Here is a 27,877-nt window from a genome sequence, read left to right on the forward strand (position 1 = left end):
AAAGTCATTTCCAAAAATGATGATTTTGTTATTCGTTTTCAGTTTTAGTTTTTCATTTTTCAATTTCTTCGCCCAGATATTTATTCCTTCGTCGATGTGACTAAATAATCTCTTATACAGCTTCGGTATAGCTTTTTTTCTAAATTAATTGATTACGTGAGCTAAAAATCTAACATGTGGCGAAACTGTTTCCATATGTTCATAACTCAGAAATAACTCGAATTGAAGTTAACAGAAACAAATCTCACTGAATGCTACGAAATGAAGAAAACAAAAGTAGTGTAACCTACAAAAATCCGTCTAATCAGGATAAATCCAGACAGGATACCACCGGAGGAGACGAAACATCAACAAATCTCTGAAAAGCTTCGTAGGAGAGGATTATTCGACAATGACATGGATTTTTAAGACGAAAATACGAAATCATATTGGGAACACGCGAGAAGTTGAAAATAGAATTTTCGTATATTCGGGAGAGTGTTAAAATATATCGTTTTGAATATCTTCATTGAATGGATAGACACGTCTGATATGTATCAATTGAAAATGATACGATGTGCAAATAAACAGAAAATTTTTCGAATTATATGTAATGTTTCATTTTCATAGATTGACAAATTTTAAGTATTAGAACAGATGCTGAAACGTAAATATTGAAACATGTACTTCTTCCGTTATTCCAATATATGTATTTAATGAAATTATAATAAAATGGAAAGATTTATTTTATTCAATTTCTGCGCTTCTTTCAGCCATCGGGTTTAGAAAATATAATATAGTTCTTTATTCAAGATGGTGTTATATGATATTTTCAAGCTCATATTCTACTTGCAATGGCAGAAACGTATTGCGAAATAAAAATTGTCTCTAAAAATGCACTTTTATTACCTACAAATTTTACAAGAAATTCAAAAGTATAGCTACAAACAAGCTCCCGAAATGTCCGGCCCTGTCCAGCTACAATGGAATTATGTATTCGTCGGCGAATTTGCGGCGTCTTTCATCTGTTTTTATATAATTGGCGGACGCGCTTTTGATCAACTTTTTATTATAGAACGAGGTTCATTACAGTATTTCTTTTAAATAATTTCTAGGAAAGTTTACTCATTTATTCCTATTTATTTTTGTTCTAGAGCTTTGCAGAATTTTATTTGTGATATGTATATAAATAAGTTTATGTATAGTATGTAGTAAGTTTAGTTTTAAATAAATAGTCGTAGTGAAAAGAACGAATTAGTAAAAGTAATCGCAGAAATTATTTAAGTGATATTTATAATTAAATTATTAAGTTGAGTATATTGTATAGGTGAAAATAAATTAAGAACGTAAGAAACAGTATTTATTGATTCACCTCACGAATAGAAAGAGTGTAAAAACATACGAAAAACGTTACAGTTACACACAATTAACAATATAACAAGAATTAGATTAAAGTCAGTCTGAGTTGTACAATTTTGTTTGATTATTTATATATAAAATATCTCAACAGGCGTTATAGGCGCAAGACTTGAAGTCGCTCTACAGCTTTCCTTCATCTATTTTGTTAATGGCTGCTTCCTGCCAGATCTCTATTCCTAATCTCTCTAGATTTTTCTATCCATTTTTTTCTGTGGACGCCCTCTTTTCATTTTCGCTTCTCATCTCCTTAATAAGGATCTTTTGACCCAACTATCTTCATTAAAATTCTGGCTATATGCCCCATCCAACGGAGTCTTTTTGCTCTGATCACATATCTCACCTCAGATTTATGATACAGTCTGCTTTGATTTTTGCGTACTCTCTCCTCTCGTCTACTGTTTTTGCTCCTGCACTCCTTCGAAAATCCTTTCTTAGCATCTTTCTCTCTTATGTGTTTATTTTGTCTTCTTCTTTTTTGTTCATGGTCCAGCACTCACTGCCATACAGCAACATAGATTTAGTTAATTTATATAAAAAAATGTTGATAATTTGGCATTGAATTTTCCATCGATTTCGTCGATCGTTCTTTGACTTTGTTGTATTAACAAAGTCAGCATCAGGTTTCTTCAGTTTAATATACCGTAACTAACGTTTCGACGATCTTGCTGTGACTGCTAAATTTTTTTGTCAATGTCGTACGAACATCAATTACGACTTGGTACCATCTAAAATTATTTCTTGTCAAAAGATATTCAAAGCAGTTGAAAAAATCATTTACTTTCTTTTCTAATGCAGCTTCCTATATTTGAAAATATTTTTGAATTATACGTGAAAATTCGGTGTTTGAATTTCATGTAGCTAGGTTTGTCTTAGAAGTTTAATCCCGATTGCAACAGTGATATAGTACACCACTTTAACTGTAAATCGTTGTCTAAGTGCACAATTTCCAACACGGAGATCGGAGGTTCGAATCCTACGTTGAACAGAATTTTTATCAAATATCCACTTGCTCATGGTCCAAAGTTAGAGAGTTAAACCATTTAAAACCATAAATGACTTCACCGAGGTATTACAGAGTAATGGGTGTGTGGGTGTAAATATATATTTGGAAAATACTAATTCAAATAAATTGGAAATTCAAAAAGAATAAGTTTTTAGTTGGATGTGCTTTGAAAGCATGTCGTTTTTGTTTTTTAAACTATTTTTATCCAAATTATGTATTTTATGTACGGATATAATATATTACTACGCCTATGACTGAAAATACATCAAAACGTTTGTTTTCATTGTATAAGTTTGAGAAAGATTCGGTTTTGATTGTGTGATAATTTATATTTCGAGTAATCCACTTCAAATATTTCATCGATATTAGTAGACCCTTATATTAGGTGTCAGGTTAAATATGAAACTTGAGGTCTGAATGCTGAATACGGTGAACAGTTATGCATAGTTAAGGGAAATTTGTTATCATTTAGTTCAGTGCTAACGGACAATATTCTTTGCTGTCTTTGCTACAGTGAATTCTGCGAGACAAGGTTCATGCCTTTGCTGAAACTACGCAAAACTGTAAGTAATAATATTAATCACTGTTATTAGCACAAATATAGAAATATACGACTATTTCATTATTGCCTATTGAGTATTTTTCCACTTTTCTCTTATATTATCTTTGTCTTATATATAACTGTATCTTATTTTTTATTCTATATATCTTTCAATTAGATAATTGGGCTTTTCTATCCAATTTACACAAATTCAATAATGTTTAGCTGACATACTTGTCATTAGTACACATTGTTTTATCCCTTTCTTATTCTTATCTGTTTTGTTTTTAATTTATTTTGATATTTGATACTTGTTATTTTGTAACCATTTTCTTTCATTGTCAATTATTTCTTTAATTCTAGAAACTAATTTACGTCAATTACAAAATAGATTTTCTATGCTGTATTACTGGTTACGCTAAGATTTAATATTTTTAAACAGATATCGTATCATACATATCCTGGCTAACATTTGTAAAATAATTTCTATAAATAATAAAATAAATATTTGAAAGTTGGTTTTCAATGCGTCCTGTTATGATGCTGGGAAAAACATTACAAAAAATGGCCACTTATAAACTCAGATGTGATTATGTATGAATTACCTGAATTCATTCTTTTTTTGAGCTGATTGATGTTTTCTTTTGTAAAAATTGGACTAGTTATTGGATTCAAAAATTTCGTTCGTTAAGAGCGAACCGATTGTTATTTTTGCAATCGAATATCAAATCCTCATATTCGTCAATCAAAACCGATCACATGGTAAAAAAGAGCCATCGCGTAGCGGAAAATAATGAAATTTAATTTCCTTAAATTATTATGTAGATGATATTTTTTTCAAAAACCTTAACATTGTAGTATATCTGTTTTGTACTAATTCCCATAACCAAAAGAAAAATTGCAATTCATTGATATACGTATATGTGGGGAGTTTCTTCAAAGTATATCTAAAAAAGTACAAACTTTATTATGTCCTTGTTGTTTTGTTATTTAATTTATAAATTTATGGTAGTAATAAAAGATTTTCCGTATAGATACAGGTACGGTTTTTACATACATTTACTACATCGAGGCGCTAATTTATTAAAGACTATGTATGATATGATGTCTGAACGTATTAGGATCGTTTTTGTATATCTCAGTTTAAAAACCTCATTTTAGGTATTTGGATTGTTCTTTTACTCAGTTTCAGTTACTACCTTCAGCTAGTGTCATTGTATAAAATAAAATGTCCATTGAATTGAGATACACTTCTCTTCTTAATCGTGATTCTAATTTCTCAATATTTGTCGGTTTGATCTTGAAAACTTTGTTTTTCGAATCCGATTTATTAATATTTGGATATCCCGGTGGCCCTTCAATACGTCCTTTTTCACCTATTTTTCTGTTAGGAAATATACTATCGACATACTCAAGAAAAGGTCGCGAGAAATAATATAATATTTTCACGACATCAGGAAATAAATTAACCAGTAGTGGTACTGAATTTTTTTGCAAGAATATCGGTCTTATAGCTTGATTACCTTCTTGACGACCCTTCTTTATTCAGCGTGAATTCTCAATTGATTATTTATTGTGAAAAATGTCGATTTATCAAAACATAAACGTAGATTCATCGTAAAACAGAATATGAGGTGATCGTTGCAGTCTTCCTGTGATTCCTGGAGAATTTGCTACTAACAGTGACAACTAGATCATTTTTGTCTGGTATGGAATTATATAGAACACAAAGCATTTATTTTGAAATTTTCACCAAGGGCTGGTGTTGATGAATAATTGATTCACATACGTTACTCTGAATTTTATATACTATACTATGATATATACAAATTACAGTACTACTACAAATTTAATGATGAAGGTATTTTATATTTAGAAAATAATGGATAATCGTACAAATATTGATGGAAGCACAGAACAATTATGTGGTGATACATCAAATGTTGCAGTTGAATCAGATTTGGGCACTTCCTCAATAACTTTCATCAATGATAATACGCAACCCGGTATGTATAGGATTTATTTGAGTATTGGTTATCATTGGTAATAATCTTATTTTATGGAATTTATCGGTATAATAAAACTAATTTGCTTTTTCTTCATTTGATATGAAAAAATCGACTAAATATTGCATAGTTACTATAATTTACAATAACTTAATTATGATTATGAGTAAAAAAGATGATTGTCAGAAAATATCTTAGCTCGTGAGTCGATCTAATAAATAAAATATTCATTATTTATAAAAATCATTTGGAAACCAGTTTTTTGAAAAATTCGTTCGCTTAGTCAATGTATTATTATGAACTTGAGATTATCGGATAACCCCACCGTGATAGTACAATTAGTTAAATCAAGTTTGTGTGTATGCCATTATGTTTTACCATTCTAGCTCCTCGAAATTATTCTCACAAAACACTCTGAATTTACTATAACCGCCAATCGTTGTATTTTCTGTTCTCTATTTAAGACTTCTTTCCTCTATAGTCAATACGATCAAAACATCATTTGTTCCAAATTCATCACACTCTAAACTAAATAGTGTTTTGTAGCAATACGCCCGAAATCCGATTTAACCAATAATCGACATTTATACAGTCATGTTTGTAAGAACATAACGTTTTTCTTCAAGTAACGTGTCTGTCACTTTATTTTTCTATAAATCTGTACTACATCGCTTAAAAAATGACTGATAATGCTGAAAAAGTTCAATCTACTTCATATCCAAGAAGAAAGCGGAAAACAGATGGAAGTGGAAAAAGAAAAATCGGTACGAATGCATGTCAACGAAAGAACCAAGTGTATCTTGCTTAAAATGATGATAGAGTATGTAAAGCTACACAATAAACAGCAGCTGCATAATTTCTGGAAACATGATACTGTTGTTTCTCATTAACTTCGTAAGGGCGTACGTGGTGAAAAAGTACGGACCAACTCAGAGTATATCTTCTGCGTGATCTATTAGTACAAAATATTCGCTTCAATTTGATTCAAACCCCGCACCTGTATGTAAGAAAACATTTTTATTTGAATATATTGGTCGCAAAGCAGTGGCTAAGAAAATTCATTAATGAAAACCATTTTAGAAGAAAATAGAGGTGGTGCCTCGTAGAGTATCAGAAAATATTCCATTGTTACAAAATAAAATAGAGGAACAAATTATATCGTTTAAATGTCGTCCTAAACATCGAGGTCGAGATTCGGAAAATTATTTGATATGGAAACTACACAATGCAAAAAAATTCTAAAAAAACTGCTGTTTCAACTAAATCGATTGCTGGAAAGACCGGAAAAGGGCATTTCGTGAAACATCTCGTCCGTTGGCATTAAAACGACAAAAAAAACCAGCATTATCGAAGAACTTCTTAGTGCCTCAACTTCAGCTGGCTGTTCAAAAGATGTAGGAACATCAATGGATATCAACATAACAGAAATTGCAAAAAGTGATTCCCCATCAAATATTTTAGAAATTTCTTCATACTCGCCCATACTAGAAGTAATAAGAAATCCATCCTAAGACATTACAAATGATAATGCAGTTATGGTAAAACCACATTTTCGGCGTAAATATGTACAAACATCTACCAAAATGATTTGTAAGCTGATCACCGTATAAATTTAAAACTGTTGAGTCATCTACATCGAAAGCTTCAATCGAAACATAACCACCTTTACGAATACATTTTAATAGAGTTCAAGCAAACAAATTTGAAATTAGCAAAGAAGTAGCAATGAATGAATGCATCTACCTTATGTAGATTGTCCGATCTTGCTTCGATAAATCCTATTTCGGCCATCATTTCAGTTAGAATAGTCTTGGAAACCCTTACAAAAACAGAAATCACACTAAACAACCAATTACCTCTTTGAAAGCGACACGCGGCGACCACGTTTCAGTATTTACTTACTTTCTACGTCACAACCGTAGTAATCAATAGTAACATGTTTTCTGTCACGCGTTTTTATTCAAACTATCTTCAATTGATATTTGCGATTCATAATATATATAATATAAGTTATAATATAATACAATTCAACCTAAATTCATAAATAAGAAGTGATATATAAATTACCCAATTACCCAAATACTGACCTATTGATTATTATTAGAATACAAAACAAATGGCAACACTTTAAGAAAAATTCAATAGCCAGATAAAACAACCAACATTTATTCACAAAAAGAATATAATTTGGAACAGTATATATATATATATATATATATATATATATATATATATATATATATATATATATATATATATATATATATATAGTTTGAGATAGTTAAAATAATTCTTCGCTTCATATACTCAAGTACGTCGAATATAAATTTATAATATAAAATTATATTCGAAATAATTTTCTCAATTAGATCCTAAAATTCTTTCGTAGTTGAAAACTAATAGAAATAAAGCGATTTTGAAAAAATAAAAAATTTCATAAACCTCTTAAAATTTCCAAGAGGAATGAGAAAAGTGTAACTTTTATTAAGCATCGCGAGAGCTTCACAAATGTTTTATAGAATGACGATTGGTACGAGGATGGAGAAGTGACTTTAGTCTGTCTAAATTTTACATAAATGTGACAAATATATTAGTATTAATATTAATATTTTTGACTTGAAAAAACAATGAAAGAAACTGAGAAAAAGTAACGTAAATATTTTCTTGGAAGTGAACGTCCAGGACTGTCATTTACTAAGATTGAACTAGAGCCGATTAGCGTTACAATTTATTGCCTTATCCGCCTTAGTCACCTGATCTGGCTGCGTTTGAATACTTTCTGTTCTTAAACTTTTGATGGAAAACGATTTCGGATAAATGAAAAGGAGATGATGAAGGTAAATGCGTTTTTTAAGAACTGAAATATTTTTTTGTATTTTGAAAAAATTGGAAATTCACAGGATTAAGTATGTAGAGTGTAGAAAACAGGAGTGAAGTAATTTTTTATTAAAAATCCACTCTTCTATTAAACTGCCATATTTACTATTACTTTGTATGTATGTATAACAATTAAAAATGAGACAATATGATGATATTCCCTATAGGATTGCAAGGAATGCTGGAAAGGCAACGCAAAACCTTCAACCGACAATAAGACTTTGAAAATTGAAGTGGGTTTCATAAAATGCTATAATTGGTATCTAAGTTATAAAAATACAATAATGTCCTGGTATGACAGAAAAAATGTTGCCTGAAAAGAAACTAAATAAGTTGATTTATTTCGGAGAATACACGTCTATAGTGATAGTTATAATCCCGAATTTATTTATTTTATAACTTTTTTTTTTCAGTCAATGAAGAGGCCTATTCGAACGGATTCAATTTTGAAAACAAGGTTATAAGAAGCAATTTCTGCTTAAAACTTTTCCTAATTATAAGTGCTCAGTTTGCCATTACTTCAGGAATCACTAGTTGGTTTCTATTCGATAACAGTGTTACAAATTTCAATAGAAAAAATGTATCGCTGTTAATTATTATTGCTGTTGTATCAATAATGAATTTCATTATGCTGGGATTCTGTGGAGAACTTAGAAGACAGTTTCCTGTGAACTATGCATTCTTAATGACAGTTACTATTTGTAAAGCATTTTTATTGGCTACAATAGCTAGTTATTATGACAATTTTATTATAGTTATAACTGTTTCATTAATATCGATGACATTATTATTATTGAGTATTTCGGCCGCTCAAACTTTTGTCAAATTCAATTATTTTGTAGGTTTAATATTATGCTTTTGTTTTATCTTGATTTGCGATTGCTTGATTCATTTCTTCAGTTCATTGAGTATTTTGGATACGTTATATTCTTCATTAAGTGCTCTGATTATTGCAGTTTACTTCCTTCATGAAGTACTGAGTATGGTACAAGGAAATCATACATTCAATATAGCCCCTTACGAATGTATATTTGCTGCTCTGTGTACATATCTTGACGTACCAAATGTTATATTTGGTGTATGTTTTATTTGTATCGGAAACGTCAAAGAGTGAAGATATTCAAGTATACCGTGAAATTTCCAGTGAAATGATTTTCAACGAACAATGTAACTGTTTTATCAATGTTTTGTTTTTGTTCTAGTAATGGATAGTTGTTAAAAACAAATGGTATAAAATATGCGATTGTTTATTGTCCTTCCAAGTATGTAATTTCGAATGGTGTTGCGGGTTGAGGACTCAAAATGAAACTGCCAACATTTCGATCATTTATTTGATCTTTATATCAAAGCATACACATATTATAAGTAAATGGATACTTCCAAACTTTTACAATATTAACAAAAGCATGGACGGTAAAAATTGTTGGAATTATCCTAATGTACTACTATGTATTTTTAGCCTTGATTATGATTAAATACAAGATCGAAACGTTGCATTTTAAAAAATTCTTGGACAATTTCATTTTGATTCCTCAACCCGCAACACCATTCGAAATTGATTATAATATAAAACTATAATTGTGATGCTTACCTGTAAAAATTTAAGTAATTTGGAGATAGACGCACAAGTGTTCACAGGGATACTAAAAAGTTTTGATTCGGGACTTGCAAAATAACCTTGAGTAGATAACCAAAATTTTTATTCACTTTTGTGTCTTTTGAATCTCATTAGTTTTTTCCGCTAATACCGTTTGTATCTTCAATATGTTGAAGCACCCAAAAATTGTAATTATCCACCTGTTATTAGGTAATTATTGTAACCGAAATTTCTCTAGATAATGTCACTATTGAATTTTCTGCTTCCTGTGTCATGAATTCGCATCGCCACTTTAGTCATTCAAAAGATAGATTTTGAAAACCCATTTTTATGACTGTATAATATTTATAAACAATTTTGTCATAAAAAGGGATTAAGATCCTAAAATAAGTCACTCAATATTTCTTCTTGCCATCATATACAGGGTGATTCATTAAGAATGTCCAATCTCTTAACAGTAGATTCTAGTTTCCGAGATACGAGGTGTTCAAAGTTTAAATTTAAATTTTCGCAATAATTTTTAAAATTCCTCTTTGAAAATCGGAAATTTACGTTTTTTGTCATGAGGAATCATAATTTGCACTCTAATTTAACATTGCTAATAGAGAGCGTTAGTTAAAATTGTTTATGTTAATTAAATCAAAGTAAACTTTTTTTGGGCTAATCTTACAACTAAAATAATAAGAAAATATTAAAAAGCGTTAAATTCCATAAAAAAACTTACTCTTCTTTGATTCGTGTAACTCAATCGGTTATCGAGTTATTTGCTTCTAAAAGTGTCTACAATTTGCCCATTTTTGCAAGATAAACAAAATGTTAACCCAGATTTTCTGGATACAATTTTTTTTACTGATGTGGCTATGAGGGAAACACATTTTCAGCACGAGTTTATGGATAACAAATGGTGTGGTGTAATATTCGGGGGTATTTAATAGGTCCTTTTGAACTGCCAACCAATTTAAATGGACCTCTTTATTTAGATTTTCTTCGAGAATATTTACACGAATTACTAGAGGATATACCTCTCGCTTTAAGACAAAATATGTGATTTTTGTACGACGGTTTTTGCACCACATTATTCTTTACAATTTCGTCAATACTTAAACCAACAGTTTCCGCATCGATGGATTGGTCGCGGAAGTGAGTTTGCTTGGCCACCAATAGGCCCCGATTTAAATCCTTTGGATTTTTCTATTTGGTCGCAAATGAAGGCATTAGTTTACAAAGTAAAAATTAGTTCTCTTCCACAACTGCGACGGAAAATAGAAGAAGGATTATTTGTTATTGTTACGTATTTAAGGAATAATAAAAATTTTTTATGAAAAAATTAAAATTCATCGAACTTTTTAGAAGCAAATAACTCGATAACCGATTGAGTTACACGAATCAAAGAAGAGTAAATTTTTTTGTAGATTTTAACGTTTTTTAATATTTTTTTATCATTTTAGTTGTAAGTTTAGCCCAGAAAAAGTTTACTTTGATTTAATTAACATAAACAATTTTAACTAACGCTCTCTATTAGCAATGTTAAATTAGAGTGCAAATTATGATTCCTCGTGCCAAAAAACGTGTAATTGCCAATTTTCAAAGAGAAACTGTGAAAAAATAAAAAATTATTGCGAAAATAAAACTTCAAATTCAAACTTTGAACGGAAACCAACAATATTTGTATAAGGCATGTTGAGCAGAATCATCAATCATCATATTTTGAGGGGTCTAGAATCTACATTTCAGAGATTGGACATTCTTAATGAATCAGCCTGTATAAGATGACAAAAAGGAATATTGAGTGACTTATTACAGGATCTTAATCCCTTTTTATGACAAAATGTCAAAATTGTTTTTTCAAAGTCAATCTTTTGATTGAACAAATTCAGCAAAATTATTTAAAATTAGTAAACCATAGTGGTTGGAAAGTACTAAAATTGTTCATACGAGAAATAGAATTTATTTCTATTTTCTAACATATTGATTCCATACCTTTATATATGTTTATTAATGTTGCACATTTGTATTCAAATTTCCTTATATCACAACTTAATGATGTTAACTTTAGACATCTCCCTGTCTGGCAGTACAACCTCGATTCGAGTTTGATGTATCCAATCTAAGTAATTTCACTCATGAAACGACGTCTCTCGAGGAATGTATGTATGTATCTACGTGAAGATGAAGAAGTAATTGGAGTCCTGTTACGTACGATCTTTACTATGAGAAAACTACATTTGTTAGGGGCTATAAATTGTCAATATATAGTTAGAGATTTACGTAACGGCATAGATTTGAGCAATACTTTATTGGTAGATAACGTAAAGTTTAATTTTGAACTATATTATTGAAAATAAAGGGTAAAAATAGCACTTTTTCTAATTATAAGTTTATTCATAGAAATAACGATTACGTAGAAATATACCAAGAATAAATTGAAGTGAATTCTTTAATTAATACCGAAGTTAACGATGTATTTTCAAGTTTTATTGCTATTAATTGCTTCTATTAGATAAACTAATTTTCTTGTAATAATTTTTTAAAATATCTCATTCTTACCTCCATTCATCTCACGCTCATTTAGACATTTCCTTTTCTAGTACATCATTAGAAATTGTTTATAATCTTCAATAGATCAATCAATGAATCACTACATCCATGGCATCTTCCATTTCGATAAATTTTGATTTTTTTTGTTTGATCTCCGAAATGATCGCCAATTTAATTTACTATACTTCATTTGAAATATGATATTAACTTTATGTAATAACAAATACTAGCAGATGATTATGCCCTGAAGGCGACGCAGGCTTAAAAAAGCGAACCAGCTCAGTTTGAATAATAGACAATTTTTTTTAATTTGATTTGATTCACTATTGCTTTTACTTGCGATGGTTTGGAGTCTCTCTGCTGCTTTCCTCCATTTATTATGACGGCTTAATGTCAGTTCTCTATTTTTATCCTTTCTAGATTATCTCTACATGTTTCTATCCACTTTTTCCTTTTCACTCCTCCTCCTCTTACTAGGGATCTTTTACCTAACTATCTCGCTTTAACCACATATCCCATTTCATATGGGACCGTATAATATATGCTCTGACCTCTGCTTTCGTTCTTCTCTTCTATTTGATTTGCTTCTTCATTTTGTTTTCTTCTTTTTTGTTCATTATCGAATATCCGCTGCCATAAAGCACCGTTGGTTGTGTAACTGTCTTGTATATGCGTAACTTGGCGGTTTTTTGTTGCGATTTGGCCGGTTTCACCTCTTTCGTTTGTTGCTGTCACTCCTAGGCATTCGAACTCTTGGACTTTATCAAATCTATGCTCCAAGGCTCTGTCGTCATTTTTAATTGGATTTAAGTGGATTTCAGAAAATGCTGTAGAAAACATTAACTAAACTATGTTGTTGGGTTATTTTGATGAGCTATCCGAAAACTTTACTCCGAACTCTGGCGTATTCGATGACTAATTGTAAATAATAATTATTAGTTTTCACAAATTACGTGAATATGTGGCACCAAATGAAACGTTTTCAATGAACGAGATCGCATTATTATTTGTTGCATTCGATGAATTTTTGGCTGTAAGAATTTGTCTCAAATATGTCTCACATATTTGGAAAATAGAAAATCAACAATTGCTGTAACAGTACCAGGTATCATCTAGATCTCACATTTTCTTGAAGAAATTAAAAAACCAGATTTTGAATCATGCTACAACAAATGAAACTATCAGCGGAACCTTCCAAATTTGTCAATTCTATGTAAAAGTGCCAAATAATATATAAATGTTAATTTACATTTTGTTAATAAAACATAAATTGATTTAAAATTGATTTAAAATTGATTTTTGTGCCTTTATGGTCGTTCTGGCATCCATTATGTAGCTGGTCTCTAAGATATAAAATCTCAATAATGTACTGGTGGGGCCCAAATAACTGTTGTTACTTGTTTCTGTCAGAGTTATATCGATACATCGAAAATCTTATATTTTATCAACAGTTCTAAATTGAATCAGCTCTTCGTTGATTCGATACTTTCAGAAGACTCAAGGTATTAAGATTACATATTTTGAAATAAAAAATTCATATCTTCTGTTTCTGTTCAAATGTTTTTTAAATCAATTTTCAACACAGAATTGTACGAAATATTGTTTCAATAGGTCTTCGAAGTTCCCAGATGCTGATTTTTATAATTTTAGTTTGGGACTATTCTGAGCTATTACAAGTCATTGTAAATAGGTACAATGATGATAGGATCGAAGTGTTGTACTATGCACATTCAGAATCTCTTGACTAATGAAAGTTCTATTAAAAAACATGTTGAGTTTTCCAAGAATTCAAGAAAATTATTTTGGCGGTTGTTATGGGAGACCTTATATTGTTACTATAATTTTTTCCAGCAGTATATTTCTTTGTTTTGTTACTTTGTTTATGTGTATATAAATATAATAAATTTTTATTTCTCCTATTGCCCTATTATTTGTAGTTTTTTTTATTATAGAATAAATTTTGTTTGAATATTAATCGATTGTTTTTTCTCAAGTGTTTCCCACATTATATTATCAAATATATCACCAAGAAAAAACATATTTAGTTAGCATTCGCAGCCGCCCTTATTTAATAGAATATTTCAAATGTTCATAGGTATTTTGTTAAAATGAGTAAATATATATTTTACCGACGTTTGAGAGACATGATTTTACTATATCAGAATTACGAAAGGAGAACTTCAATCCAGGATCCGGGTGCATTTTATTTTAATAAATTACCTTTGTGAGTGTTTTAGAGCGCTTAAAATATGTTCTGAATCATCCCATACGTTAGGAAAAATAAGTATATACATAAAGGGGGGCAATTCGAAAATAGACTCGACCCAGATGAACCCTTTTGCTCTGAGCAAACTCTCAAATAATTGCGGTCAATAAATATTATAAATTCGTTTGGCGTCATTAAGTTTACTTCTCTGCGCAAGACAGGCTCCGAGTTGACTCTCGGATTTTTCAAAATCTAGCTAAACAACGCAATTGCATCTGAATGTGTATTTAGTGCTGGTAAAAAAAAAAAAAGAAATTGTCTGGATATAATAAAACAGGGAAACTTGTGACTGAAACTGAGCAAATTGGAAAATAAAATCTCTGTGCATGTTTCAAGCGCAAGAATTTCACTAATTTTGGTTAGTAGCATAGTAGCCGGCCTTGTCCAGCTACTATGTAAATGACGGAACTCGTTTGATGTTTATTTGTACATAATTTTTTAGTAGCAGGCGGTTCATTTACAGTATTTCTTTCAAATAATTTGTGTGTGTGTGTGTGTGTGTGTATTTGTGTAAAGTGTGTGAATAAATTAAGAACGTAATTGACACTATTTATTAATTTAACTCACGAATAGAAAAAGTGTATATAAATACGAAAAACTTTACATCATTATAAAAACTATCGAAATTATTTCGAATTTGAATTCTATTTTTTCATTATATGTTTTGAAAATTCACTTTGTGTGTGCTCATTAACCATTTTTTTTGTGTTAAAAATTATGTCTATCTTACGTAGTAGCGCTTTAGGGACATGGTACAAAGAAAGTTGGGAAATACTAGTTCAAATAGTTCGATTCTTTGTCAATAGCAGAACAATCATATACTTATAAGTATCTACTACCAATGCTAATCCATGTTTGCGAATATTGGGTGTTAATCGACGAATCGAAGCATAAAATCAACCTGTGACATGAAGGTACTCAGCTAAGTCGATGAGACTAGATAAAATAAGAAATGACACAATTAGAGGCGAATTGAATGTAGTGAATGCAAAGCAAAAACTCTAGTTTCAGTTGAGACGGTTCGGACAGATAGTGATAATGAAGGAAGACAGAAAGAACACTTAAGATGAAATGGAAAATCGAAACGAATAATAAGAAGGAAATGGAAAGGCCTAGAAGGACATAGTACCCAGAACTAGCAAACAAAAAGAACATATTATTTTCATTGTTTTCTTTATACTGCCAATGTTTAATATGTTCATTTCAGTACGTAATGATCTTTTTTGTTCAAATAGTTCGATGTTAATAATTGAACAATCTTATACTTCCAAGTGTTCGTTCAGATACTTTCTTTAGAAATATGTGATATTCAAGGTTTTTTAAATTGATTTAGTATTTAACATATTCTTTGAACAACATTCTTGCAATAATTATTTCTAATGATACGGTGTTTTACATAATACCGTATACTATTATAATTATATTAACGTTGATAATAATATACACAGAATATAAGAATAAAAGACGAAAAACGTTTGTTTTATTTTTAAATGTACGAGTATGTATTGAATAACGCATGAATTTATCAGTATAACTGAATAAGCGATTAAAAATTGCCGAGATCCGTAGATTTCAAGTATATAAATTTAAATGTATAATTATGAATATGAACCTCCAGATTTTCACTTTGTTCTCTGTACATTTAATTAGTCTTACTTCTGATGCTTTCACCTGCCATAAAAATCAAAATTTTGGATTGACAATTTAGTTTATAAGTGTCATATTTTAATCATGCTTGACACGAAAAAATTTTCTGTTTTATTGGGACATTTTTCTATACTTTTTCAGTTTTTGTTACAAATCTAAAATCTGTTTTTTACATTTGACCATTTTATGTGATTTCAGAAACTCACAAATCAAATATTTCAAGATTACGTTTATGATGATAATGAGACTCCATTGGTATATGTTAGTCTGGAGATCTCACAAAGTATTCGAATTCATTACAGCTCATTAAATGTTAAATCCTTTTTAGAGGATTGAGATACCATTCTCCGGAATGCCGCAATAATTTGAACAAATATTAAAGAGACCCTATTTAGATTATAAAAGTATTAACGCCCTGTTTATACTATAATGATTATTTTTTATAATTCAATTTTTAAGATTGATATTGAGATTATATACACTTTCATTTTCTATCTTCAGGAATAAATTTGATAAAAGTACAGTTTCGTACCATACTAGTAGAGAATCTGTTGTAAGATCAGGCCTGTAAATTATTAAAATGCAGTAAATCTTCAATTTATGGTAAGCTTTGCAGAGCTGGAGCACAAAGTGAACTAACAAAAAATCTTCTAACGTGCCGAGTGTTTTATAATTTTTAACAAATACTGAAAGTAAAGAACGTTGACAGATATAGAAATGAAAAGATTATATAGTTCTTGCTAGAATTCCAAGGTGCGTCAGATGGTAAAAAATAAAAACAAAATTACAGCGTTCTGTTCGTTATTATTCAAAAACTACCAAAGTGATTTTAAAGCAATTGCAATGAATATTTTAGTCATTAAGTTCAACAACGTGAAAAATAAAGAAAAAGGTTATTTAATTGTTATTAACAAAATATGATGAAAAAAAAAGTTTCCAGTTTTGTGTTAATAAATAAAAGTTTCTTCGAAGAAAATGAAATTTCCTATAAAACTGCCCCATCTCCTGGAGCTCTATTTGAATATAGGGATCTGGGTGACTGTTTCAATCCGGCTATGACGGCGCTAAAGAGGATGCCTCGGAAAATATTTTTTTGTACTTAATGTTACTTCAATAATTTGAACGAATTATGTTATTATCTAGTCACTTGAAAGCATAAATTCTGGTTAAAAAAATATGTTAATCTCGTTTTTCTTCTCAAACAATTTATTTGCTGTACGAAATCGTTTTTTTTTTCATATTTGGATTGTTTGAATTATTAGGTAAGAATTTTTTCATCAAATATTTTGAATTAACGTGTTATAAACAACTTCTGACTAACGTCATATTTTTTTCTGAAGTTCAAAAAATTACAAAAACAGCTATACATAACTGCTTTTTCAAAAGTTTCTTATGTTATTTTATATAAATGTATGATGAAAAAAGCTCAATTAACAATTTAAACAGACTCAATATGAAGAAAAAACGATTTAAAACAGGTAAAAAATCCGATTAAGTAAAAATTTTCCTCGAAATTTACGATTTTCTTAGGAGAACAAAATTATGAAAACATAGTTTTGAAAAATATTGAAATTCTCTATTCGTTTATAGCAATTTATGAAAGAAATATCGGAATAAATTTGTAACTAGGGTTAATTTAAGAATTGGTAGATGCGAAATCCGTAATACCTTGATATAATAAAAGTTTCATCACCATTTTTTATAAATTTGATTTTTCGGATTTTATAAAAAATTTCAACAAACATTAATTTTATATCACGCGATCTTGTTAAGTATGTATATTATTAATACTTTTTATCTCATTATTTATAAATTTTGAATTAAATTTTATTTACTTACATTATTTATAAAGGTAAGGTATTTTTTTCAAGGAGAAATTATTCTTTCAAGTGTCTATTTCATCTTAATTTGTTATTAACAATTTTACCGTCACCAAAATCTACCTAACCAAAGAAACACATAAAGAGATAAAAGATTCCGAATCAAATGTTTGAGATATCATCACGAAATAATTTCTTTCTAATACCTCTAGATATATAAAAAAAATCGCGTATATCGAGTATATTTAATAAATTTATAAAAAATATGCTTCTTAACTTGATAGATACATAAATAATTTAAGTACCTATTATTTACATATATTTTGCTTCATTGTTAAGGTCCAGGACGGAATATTCTACTATGGTAGGGACCAGACTTTCCAATGGGAGATTAATGATATAAACTGGTTTGTATAAATGGTTTGTACATAGTACTTACCCAGGTGGCTGGTAACTAGCCGAAAGAAAAGATTTCGGTAACGACATTGATCTCTGTTGCATTTCCAAAGTGTTGTTATCTCTTTCATCGGAAGGAGCACTACCTGGACGCGTGACTATCGTTTCGCGCACTTTATTAAAATCATCAGACGTTTCGTCGCGATGTAAAGACGTACCCGAACTTTTCATACTAGTTTTTATAGACGCGGATGCTGTTAACCATGCATCGCTACCCGATGACGAACCACTGACAGTGCCGAATGTTGGAGTACGATTTTTTGGATTTATCGGCGAAGTTTTGCGGCTATCTTGTTCGCGTTTCATAGATATATTAGGACTTGTACGTCGATCTGTTCCAGGCCTACAACAGAACAAAAAATAATCTGCTCCTTAGGAATACTAGAATACGCAATATTTAGTAAGTATATATAGTATAAAACCAAGGCAAAATTCAGTATAAAGACGACTAGAATTCAATATAATTAGCTCCAGAAGTGGAAGCAACCCAAGAATATTCACGACAGAATATGCGCGGTGTAGTGATGAGTGAAGCCAGTCATTTGAAATAAGTGCTGTGGTCTACTCTAAAAGGGGTTTTTTGTTGCACAGCAACGTACAGTCGCACACGTTCCATCACACTCTATAAACAATCAAGGTTAGGCTTTGAGAGACTAGAGCATCCTTCTTATAGCCCAGATCTCACTTCCGAAGACATTTATCTTTTTGGAACACTCAAGAAACCTTCAAAAAGTGGTAGATTTCGACATCTGAGATGCGACATTAAAGGGGCTTTATGATCAATCGATAACTTACACTAGGAAGGCATACGAAAGCTTTTGGTATGCTAGACTAAGTGCAATGCTCGAGGTGGCTTCGAAAAATGTATATGTAAATATTTTACACCTATCTTAGTTGCATAAGTTATATAAAAATGTAGTAAATTTCGACTCACCATCGTATATCTAATATTACTATAGAAATAAACGTTCAACCATTCAAATGTTTGAACTGTTTGAACTCTTCTCATATTCTTCTACCTGGCCGTTCCTAATGTAAGCATCATAATCCTTCTGAATTCAATAAAACGACAAAAGAGACTATAAAATGAGTTAGTTACCTTTCATGAATTTCGTTGGCAGTTAAACAACTTTGTTGTTTTCTCCTCTCCATTTCTAATGCTAAACGTCGTTTGTGCTGATCTTGGGATTTTCTTTCGACCTGGGGCGCTCTGGAAGAATCTAGTGACCTTTGATGCGTTGGATAACTATGAGAGGGGCGAATCGCAGCAATGGAATCTCTGAAATAGAATTTCATCATATTCAACCTCTAAATTTATATTAAGTAGTTTCTGTGTTGTTAACTAAATTATATTTGGAATTGAAAATCTAGATTTCATAAATCTGATTGTTTTTTAAGCTGATTTAACATTTATTTTAATTCTTCACGATTTCACTCTATTATAAATTTGATATAAATATTAAAGTTCAATTTCATTTCAGCAACACGAATGTATTTATTACCTGTGAGAGCACTGTGGCCAAAAACTGCAACATTGGTCTATCCTATTATCATAACCAGAAAGAATGGGACTAGTCGCTCCTCTAAGCAAAACTTTTTGAGCTTCTTTTTTGGAATTTCCGACATAGTAAATTGTAACACCGTTGTTAAGATAAGATTTAGAAGGAGTTTTGCTCTTCTCTTCTTTAGAAATACCGCTGTTAAACCTCTGATTTAATAGAGCTTGAGCTTCCGCTCGGGATCTGCTGCCTGTAAAAGAGAATTCAGTACATATAGACTTAATCACTTTGAAATGATTAAATATTCAATTTTTTCGTTATTTGGGTTCAAATGGGCAGCCAAATACAAGAATAGTATATCCGTAGTTGTATGCTTTGTTTTCTAAGATAAGCAGATCCGGTAATTTTGATTTATATGACCCCTACTGATTAGGAAAATGTTATAAGGTCAGAAGTAGAATTAAATCTACGTCAGAAATTGGTTGAACGGCAACATACAGTATTGAATGTATTGCATATAATGGGTTTACAAAGACCGTACGGAGGATGACACATCAATTCGATGTTTTGACTGTTCAGTTTGTACTGATGTGTGAGAGCTGGCATTGTCATGATTGAGAATTATTCGTCACCCGGGATTGGTTTTCCTGATTTTTTCGAACACCTCTGGCAAATAAATGCTGGTGTATCATCAGAAATGACCATTCTATGGTGCTCTAATGGAACGGTGGCAACATGTCTAGTTATTCCGTGAAAACAGACAACCAAATGCTTCGAAGTGCTTCGTGATAGAATAACTTTTTGTTGGATTAGGCTTATCTTGAAAGACCCATGATACAGCGCCTTTCACGATCTTATAGACGTTTTTTGAAGCCAGGCTTTTCTTCTACGATTCTACGTTTAAGTCGATTACGCTATTTCCAGTAATAGTTCTTAAACTCGATGTTATGATTATTTTTTTTTTTTTTTGATATGAGAATGAAAATATTTCAATTCACCGTTATGTAGTTGCATTCATTAAAATTTAACATATTGTTATTTACAGTTTTTGCACGAATTTCTAAAACAAGATGAAATAAAACGTTGTGTTGATAAAGTAAAAAGAACTTTGAAATGAGGTATAAATTAACCCCCTTCTAATTAAGATTTTATTGGTTATATCCGCCCCGCAAGCGTTTGAGGTAATTTAGTTTATTTTAATTTAAATTTAATTTAAAAATAAGTGTGACGTTTCAATTTATAGGTAAAGCTTATTTTTTCATATTGACATTCTTTAACAAAATGGTTTTTTTTTGGAACAATTTAATTTAATAATTAATGTACCCTCTCTCACTAACTATAGCAAAAGGTTTATTAGCAAATTGTTATTCCAGTTCATTAATTACATTTTTAAATGTGAGGTGCTTTTAGATTTTAAAATAACCTTTCAAAATTCATATTGAAGTTAATTATTTCGGAATTAGAATATAGAAGGGATCGTTCCTTAACGTGAAATATATGAAATTTTGTATGTTGAGTGTTGAGTTGAGCGTAATTAGTAGTGCCAAAAGCTTTTAAACTTTTAAATTACATCACTTATGTTATAAATATATTTTCCCCTAAGAAAGTCGGATACTCCAAATGAGAATACCGACAACTATGTACAATTTTTTTTATGAGAGACACCAAAAAATATTCATGTTCCCGGAAGCTGTTTTTCCTTTTCTCAAGCATTAAGTTAACTTGCCGATGAATATATTCCTCAATGTTTGTTGAATATAGTTAAAACTTGAGAGGCTGTGTTTCGTATGAATGATTTCTATTGAAAAGTGAACAAAAAAGACATTGGACATCTTGGTAACCTAAAAAGAGATTTGGAAATCTCTCCCTAGAAATTGGATAAGTATGATCAATCAAAATTCTTCTTTGATTACTTCTGAAGAATGACATAAATGAGTTTTATAGCGTAAGCAATAACTAGCAATGGGAACAAAAATTAAAAAAAATTACACTATCCCCTTAACACTTTTTTTATAGTTATCGCTATATAATTCAATCATTTTATGAACATAAGAGACAAAGTTTTACTAGAATGGCTTAAAGTGTCATACTAATCAGTACTGCCGTAGCTGTAGCTCCGTGAATCACAGATGATTTTAAAATTATTTAGATGCGGCTGAAATTTGTATAAAATCATTTTCAACAGATGTCGATTATCGAAGGAGAAGTAACTTTCACTCTAGAGAAATTACACTACAAATATGGTAACTGCAATAATGATATTCTATAGTAAACCTACAAATTATTTCAAACAGTAAATGATTCTTCCTTTATCAAATCTAATATCCCTAACCTACCCCAATCTCCCCTAAAATCGTTAAAAGCAGAACGAATTGGGGTTCAGAATACGCGTAAACGTGCTCAACACTAATCGTCGAGTAAAGACCTATTGTGTTGGCCGTTTTCTGTAATCCATGTGAACTTTTTCTGTTACATTTAATTGCTTTATTTTCGACTAAGCTTAACATCCATATTTTCACAAATACAAAAAGAAATTGGTTAAAATGGCCTTAAAAGTCATTTATAAGGCTCGGCTTACAGGCTGGCGGTAATAATACCACATTTTTAGCAAATTCCTGGTACTATAAATCAATACTACAATATAGAAAAAGATAAGTAGAGATAAGCGTAAATGATACTTACCATATACAAAATCGGTAACAATTTCAGCTTCTCTCAACATTTCTTCAGTGAGATTTTCTCCTTCCATCGAATGTAGTTGAACACTCTGACTGTGTTTCTTAGATCTGTCAGCTGTATTAACTATTTTTACAATAGATCGATGTGATTCAGGATGTTGTGGGGAAATTCTGGTTTGGTTGCTTTGAGCGTCTCTTGCGAAAGTCTGTGCTTTTTTCTCGGGAAGCTGAAGACTTCGAGATCTTGAAAAATATTTAATCTGATCAGTTAAGTGAATAGGCTTCATAAAAAAATACCAATAAGAATTGCTTTTGGATATATATTAAAAACATTTTATAAGACAGCTGCCGAGAAAATGTATAACAAATCCGGTCACGAGAAAATTTGTTTATATTTACGCTTCACTGTACTTTGTTGCTATAGAACTCTTATTAAAATGTATTGAATACCCTCGGGAACTCAATAATATACTTCCCATGCACGCCAAAAACCTAAAATCCTCCAATAGGTCCACTATAATTACGAGGTCCAGGCGACTAGCCCTTTAATTAGTTCAAGACCAGCTGTGATTGTGTTAGTTTCAACAGTGTTTTCGATGGTAAGCGTATTATTTATTTTCTATTTTAATAGTTTTGTATTTTTTTTGCATCAGCTTGTCATTTCCTCGGTGAAATTCCAAGGAGTAGGCAGATTGAGGCCTTGGAATCAACCGAGAAAAGGGAACGGAATCAGATCACTTTTTACCAATGAACGAAATATTGATTTAGGAGATCGTGTTTCGAGGCCAGATCAATTATGATAAATTTTTTAGTTCCGGCCAACTGATCTACCTTTATACAATGCTACAGTACATCAAATTCAGCTCTAGGTACAGCCCTGTATATTTGAAAATGCACCAAATTTCATTTATAAAACCAACAAACTGGAGCGTTGTACATATAACAACAATATGGTGCCGGAGAGCATTGTGGGGAAAGTGCGAGAGTGTCAAAAATAGGGAGAAAGTGAAAGGGAAACAGTGGCGCGGAGTAGAGACATACACATACACGTTCGAATTTTCAATGGCGATTTTTATTATTCTCGGCTTTTTGTTAATTTGACTTTATTACCTTAAAAAAAGCTACGAACACAGGCGGTCGAGTCACCTACACATCGTCTGGTTTCTAGTTTTGTTTCCCTTCCAATCCCCTAGGTCTTGCTTAAACCGTCAGGTTTGCGAAGTTGGGACTTCTGGAATCGTAACTAATCCCTCTTATCTTAATATGATGCGCTCGAGTATTTCAGATGATCGATCTGAGGGGTCCTCTTGAGTGCCCTTTATTAAGGGCATATATATAAGGGGCTGGTACTTAACTACCCTCCCATATATTAATCTAATATACGCTCGAGTAAATCCCAAAATCCCCTTTTGGGCTCTCCTCCTTTAATAATCTCATTTGCTTTTATAACAGCTCCATGTTTTGTGAATGATTTCATCATGTTCTACTACTAGTTTTCCTGTATTATTAACAATTAAAAATTTGGCTTTAATTGTTTTATTATGACAAGTTTTTATTAACAATCCGAATATGTTTTAGATTTTATGGGTTAATTTGCTCATGAGTGCTAGATAATCTAACATCTATAATGTCTTGGTGAGGCTTACATCCAGTGATGAAGCCTCACCATGCAAAATTTTATTTCATTGTGTAATTCTTTTGGAGTCAATACTTTTATGGGGCGTCTTGTGTTTATTGCAGTTGCTCTACTTCTTGGTCTGTTCCGTGACTAGTGGCTGGAAGACTGTAGTGAGATGAGTTGCAAATAAATCTGCTTTTTATTTGACGCTTCTAGCCCACTGTTCGTGGTTCGTTTATTCGTATAGCTGGGGCTGTTATCTTGGGCTTTTCTAAAATTTTTATTAGCTTCCAAATGGAATTATATTTTCTTGTTAATTTAGATACGTATTCCTCAAATTGTGCATCCCTTATTTATTTTTAAGTTTTACCTTCAATTTATGATTAAGTCAATTGAAGTTGTTTTCGTCTGCAGGAATGTGGCACCTTTGCTATCTTGCCCGAGCCTCATTCTTTTCTGCTGTTAGTCTCTTTATTTCGAGTGGGACATCTTTGTTTTCTTTTATCTGTTTCGTGTTTGGTGCAGCAGTTTGGGCAGTCTGTTTTAAAGTTATGTAATCTTTGTGGTTGTGTTCTAACTATGATTAACGCTCCAACGGTTGCAATAATAGGCGAGTGATCAGAATTTAAGTCAGTGCAGGATAGCTGTGTAAGTTGAGTTTATTCCATTTGTAACAAAGAAGTCCAAAAGGTCAAAAGGAATTTTGTGTAGGTCAGTTAGCCAGTACGTCGGTGTACCTGTCGAGATAAATGAGTATCAGTTAGCTTCTATGGTTTTGTATAGTCCCCCTTTTATCCAATTACGCCCTCTAATAGGAGGCATAGAAATTCGAAAGAATTTTCAGGTTTTTTTCAAGGCTACGTTATAAATTTTATCCGACATTTGCTCTGTAGATGGTTTTTTATATATAGTCGAGAATCACTCTTATTGGATACCCGGTACAATGTGATCTGGAAACTGTGAGCCTAATCGTTATTTTGGAGAAAATTTTATAAACCTTATTGCCGAAGAGGTTATGGAAGTACCTTCTTAATATTCTAATCCTGTTTTTTAACATGGTTCCACCGTTACTGCCAACGATAGATCGGGAAAAATTTTCTTATATTTTACAACAATTCATCAATATTCTGTTTGTAATATGGGCACATTGATGGGAAATTGATGAAATTATTGAATAAACCACCGATTACTGGAAGATCATAGATAACAACAATAAAAGTGGACAAAAACACATTTGACTGCATTCATGCAAATACATTTAATATATTTAGATCGAAAACTATTCAAAAATTATCCTACTAACACCAACACCTACTAAAAAATAAACAGTCCTCAGTTTACGGTACAGTATGGTATCGGTACGTCTTATTTCATTGGATCGGAAAAACCGTCATTTTCTTTTGTTTATTAGAGATCTTATAGTCTTTTAAAAACAACGATGTCCTTAGAAGATACATTACTTTCTAACCACAGCAGTTCCAAATACATTCATGACGTTATCGTTGCTCGCTGAGTGAAGGCATTCTTCTTTTTCGTTGTTGTCTTCTTCATCATCTATACTAGTTATCTCTTCATATGTTATATAACCTGACCGATAGGTCACATCTTTACAACCTCTCTATTCTACATCTCAGTAAGCTCCCGATTAACACTTTCATCATCCAGTACCAATATTGATGCTTCATTTAAGACCAAACGATTATTTATTCCCAAGTAGTAGAAATAGCAAGTCCAAAACGTGCCAAATATTATAAAAAGAGAAAAAACATTTAAAATATTTAAGACCGAACTGAAATGTTATATAGAGAGTATACAGGGGAGGTATTTGATTTCATGGATAGGTCTTGATATGGAATGAACTGAAAACATACATTGATGGGATGCCATATTTATGCAATGACGATTCTATGTTTTTATTTTATTTCCAACATATTTGTTCCATTTTTCATATGTAACGATACCTAAAATGAGTTTAGTATTAAGTACTCGATTGCTTTCATATATTGTTGCAATTATACCATATTTTTGATGTCAATCAAACAGTTTGTATGATTTAAAACAATTCGTTCATCGACTCACCTTCTAACTTTACCGGTAGCATCTTCTTTTGTTGGTACTCTGGTTGGTTGATATACAGATCTTGCAGAAATATTCCTCCTAGCAGCTTGCGGTATCGGCGGCCCCGGTGGAGATTTCGAAACAAACTCGTCACTACTACTAGATGAACTATCGACCGTTTTATTACTATCCGAACCGGCAGGAGATCTCCTTAATTGTGATCGATGGTGTAGGCGATTAGTTCGACCAGACGGAGATATTCTATCGGCGCGTACTTGTGTTGTATTAATTTTTTCTCGAGATTGTTGCGAGATTGTTTTTTCTCGTAACAATGGGGGTTTATCGCGTTCGCGGTTAGTATTTGGTCTGGCTATAGGTAACATGCTAATATTTATAGAAGAGCTGTTATTGTCCTCCTCGTCAGCGTCTTGGTAATGATCCACAGAAGAATCAGTATTTTCTGAAAGGCGAGGCATTATGTTACCAGGTCTGTTGAAACTACTGTCTAAGCTACGGAAACCCATGGAAGAGGACGAAGAAGAGGAAGATCCCCTGGAAATAATTGATATTGTTTATTGTTTTGCTTAAAATGCATGTTTATAGAGGGAACTAAAAATCTAAGTGATACAAAATCTATAATGTGAGGAAATCAACTCACTTGTAATGCTGCAGAAATTGAGACCTCCTACCAGTTGTTGTATCCTCTAAAGATTTAGTCTGCGGCATCCTGTTTAGATTTCTTGGCGGTTTTTCAATAATGGGTGACACAGATTTCACAACTGGCGTAGTTTTCAATGAACTAGTAGATTGTGGACTGATTCTCCATTGTGGATTTGGTGGTGATTTTCCACTGGTATTCCATAGAGGCGAAGGTGGAGATTTTCTTGTTTGATTCCAAAGAGGTGAAGGAGGTGATGTTGATCTAGAATTCCATAGAGGAGACGGTGGTGATTTTCTCGCGTTCCAAAGCGGTGAAGGTGGTCCATTATCAGTCGATTTCCACCTCGGAGAAGATGGAGATTTCTCTCGTGCACTACGTAATAATGGAGTCGATTTCCCCATTTTATCTGAAAAATAGATTCATTGGAAGAAAACTTGATGTGATACGAAATGATTGAAAGTCTAATGGAAGAAACAAATAAATGGTGTACATATTTTTATTTACATAATATATTTTAAACGTACCTAGTTTCCACTGGGGAGATGGAATAGGTTTACCACTTGGATTCCATAGAGGAGAAGGTGGAATTTTGCCTGTTGTTTTCCACTGTGGTGTCGAGGGTGGACTTCCGTCACTGTCTTCTATGGCATTAGAACGAGGTAAGAAAGGAGCTTTTCCGAAGAACGTTCTACTCCTCCTTATAAGAGAACCTGTAATTTGAAGTAAATTGTATAAAATTAAAGTGGGTTGTAATGAAATTTAAAGTAGTAAAGCTCATTACAATAATTTGACGTACTACATTTCAATATTTATTACTACTTATTATAATTGAGTTTGAGGAACATATTTGTAGCAAGTGTACAATTGGATTGGGTATAAAATCACAAAAAAGGGATTTGCATAATAAGTGCGCTAAGAAGTTTGTAGGAAAACATAGAAAACATCTTTTTTTTGTATAGAATTTCATTATATTATTCAATATAGTTGCCTTTGATGGTAATATAACATTTATAACAGTAGCACACATTTTTCGAGACCACTTTTATAGGTCGATTTGTTTTTAGCCTCAAAATAGGCTGCGATATTGAATCAGATTATGTACGTTATCATCCACTGCAACCTTGATAGATCTTTTTTGATTACCATTACCACCAGACGTGTTACGTATTTTCCGCCAGGTTCATTCTATCTAGGTGTTTGGATTAAGTAAATAA

At 31.4% G+C, this 27,877-nt stretch overlaps 2 protein-coding genes across 4 annotated transcripts in view; one reads left to right on the plus strand and one right to left on the minus strand.

Annotated features, from left to right (window-relative positions):
* Positions 1-27,877, minus strand: part of LOC130896213 (mucin-2) — a 275,551-nt gene that overhangs the window by 149,318 nt on the left and 98,356 nt on the right. For all 3 annotated transcript variants that reach the window (XM_057804149.1, XM_057804150.1, XM_057804148.1), the window contains exons 7-13: positions 27,188-27,373; positions 26,661-27,069; positions 26,024-26,554; positions 22,331-22,569; positions 19,652-19,898; positions 19,249-19,428; positions 18,133-18,492 (exon numbers count right to left, since the gene is read on the minus strand). In XM_057804149.1, coding sequence (XP_057660132.1) covers positions 18,133-18,492; positions 19,249-19,428; positions 19,652-19,898; positions 22,331-22,569; positions 26,024-26,554; positions 26,661-27,069; positions 27,188-27,373 — 2,152 coding nt within the window. The remainder of the gene's footprint in view (positions 1-18,132; positions 18,493-19,248; positions 19,429-19,651; positions 19,899-22,330; positions 22,570-26,023; positions 26,555-26,660; positions 27,070-27,187; positions 27,374-27,877) is intronic.
* On the plus strand, positions 2,892-13,935 carry LOC130896218 (protein lifeguard 1-like). The gene is made up of 3 exons (XM_057804160.1): positions 2,892-2,964; positions 4,819-4,948; positions 8,239-13,935. The coding sequence occupies exons 1-3, from the start codon at positions 2,938-2,940 to the stop codon at positions 8,937-8,939; spliced, it is 858 nt and encodes a 285-aa protein (XP_057660143.1). The 5' UTR covers positions 2,892-2,937; the 3' UTR covers positions 8,940-13,935.

The sequence above is a fragment of the Diorhabda carinulata genome, chromosome 7, assembly GCF_026250575.1.
Source record: "Diorhabda carinulata isolate Delta chromosome 7, icDioCari1.1, whole genome shotgun sequence".
NCBI lineage: Eukaryota > Metazoa > Arthropoda > Insecta > Coleoptera > Chrysomelidae > Diorhabda > Diorhabda carinulata.

What these genes read in the sequence shown, in the direction of transcription:
- LOC130896218 (XM_057804160.1), top strand. Translation starts at nt 2,938, where the DNA reads ATGCCTTTGCTGAAACTACGCAAAACT. An exon ending in TGCTGAAACTACGCAAAACT is followed by an intron (nt 2,965 to 4,818) that starts GTAAGTAATAAT and finishes TTTTATATTTAG; the next exon opens with AAAATAATGGATAATCGTAC. An exon ending in CAATGATAATACGCAACCCG is followed by an intron (nt 4,949 to 8,238) that starts GTATGTATAGGA and finishes TTTTTTTTTCAG; the next exon opens with TCAATGAAGAGGCCTATTCG.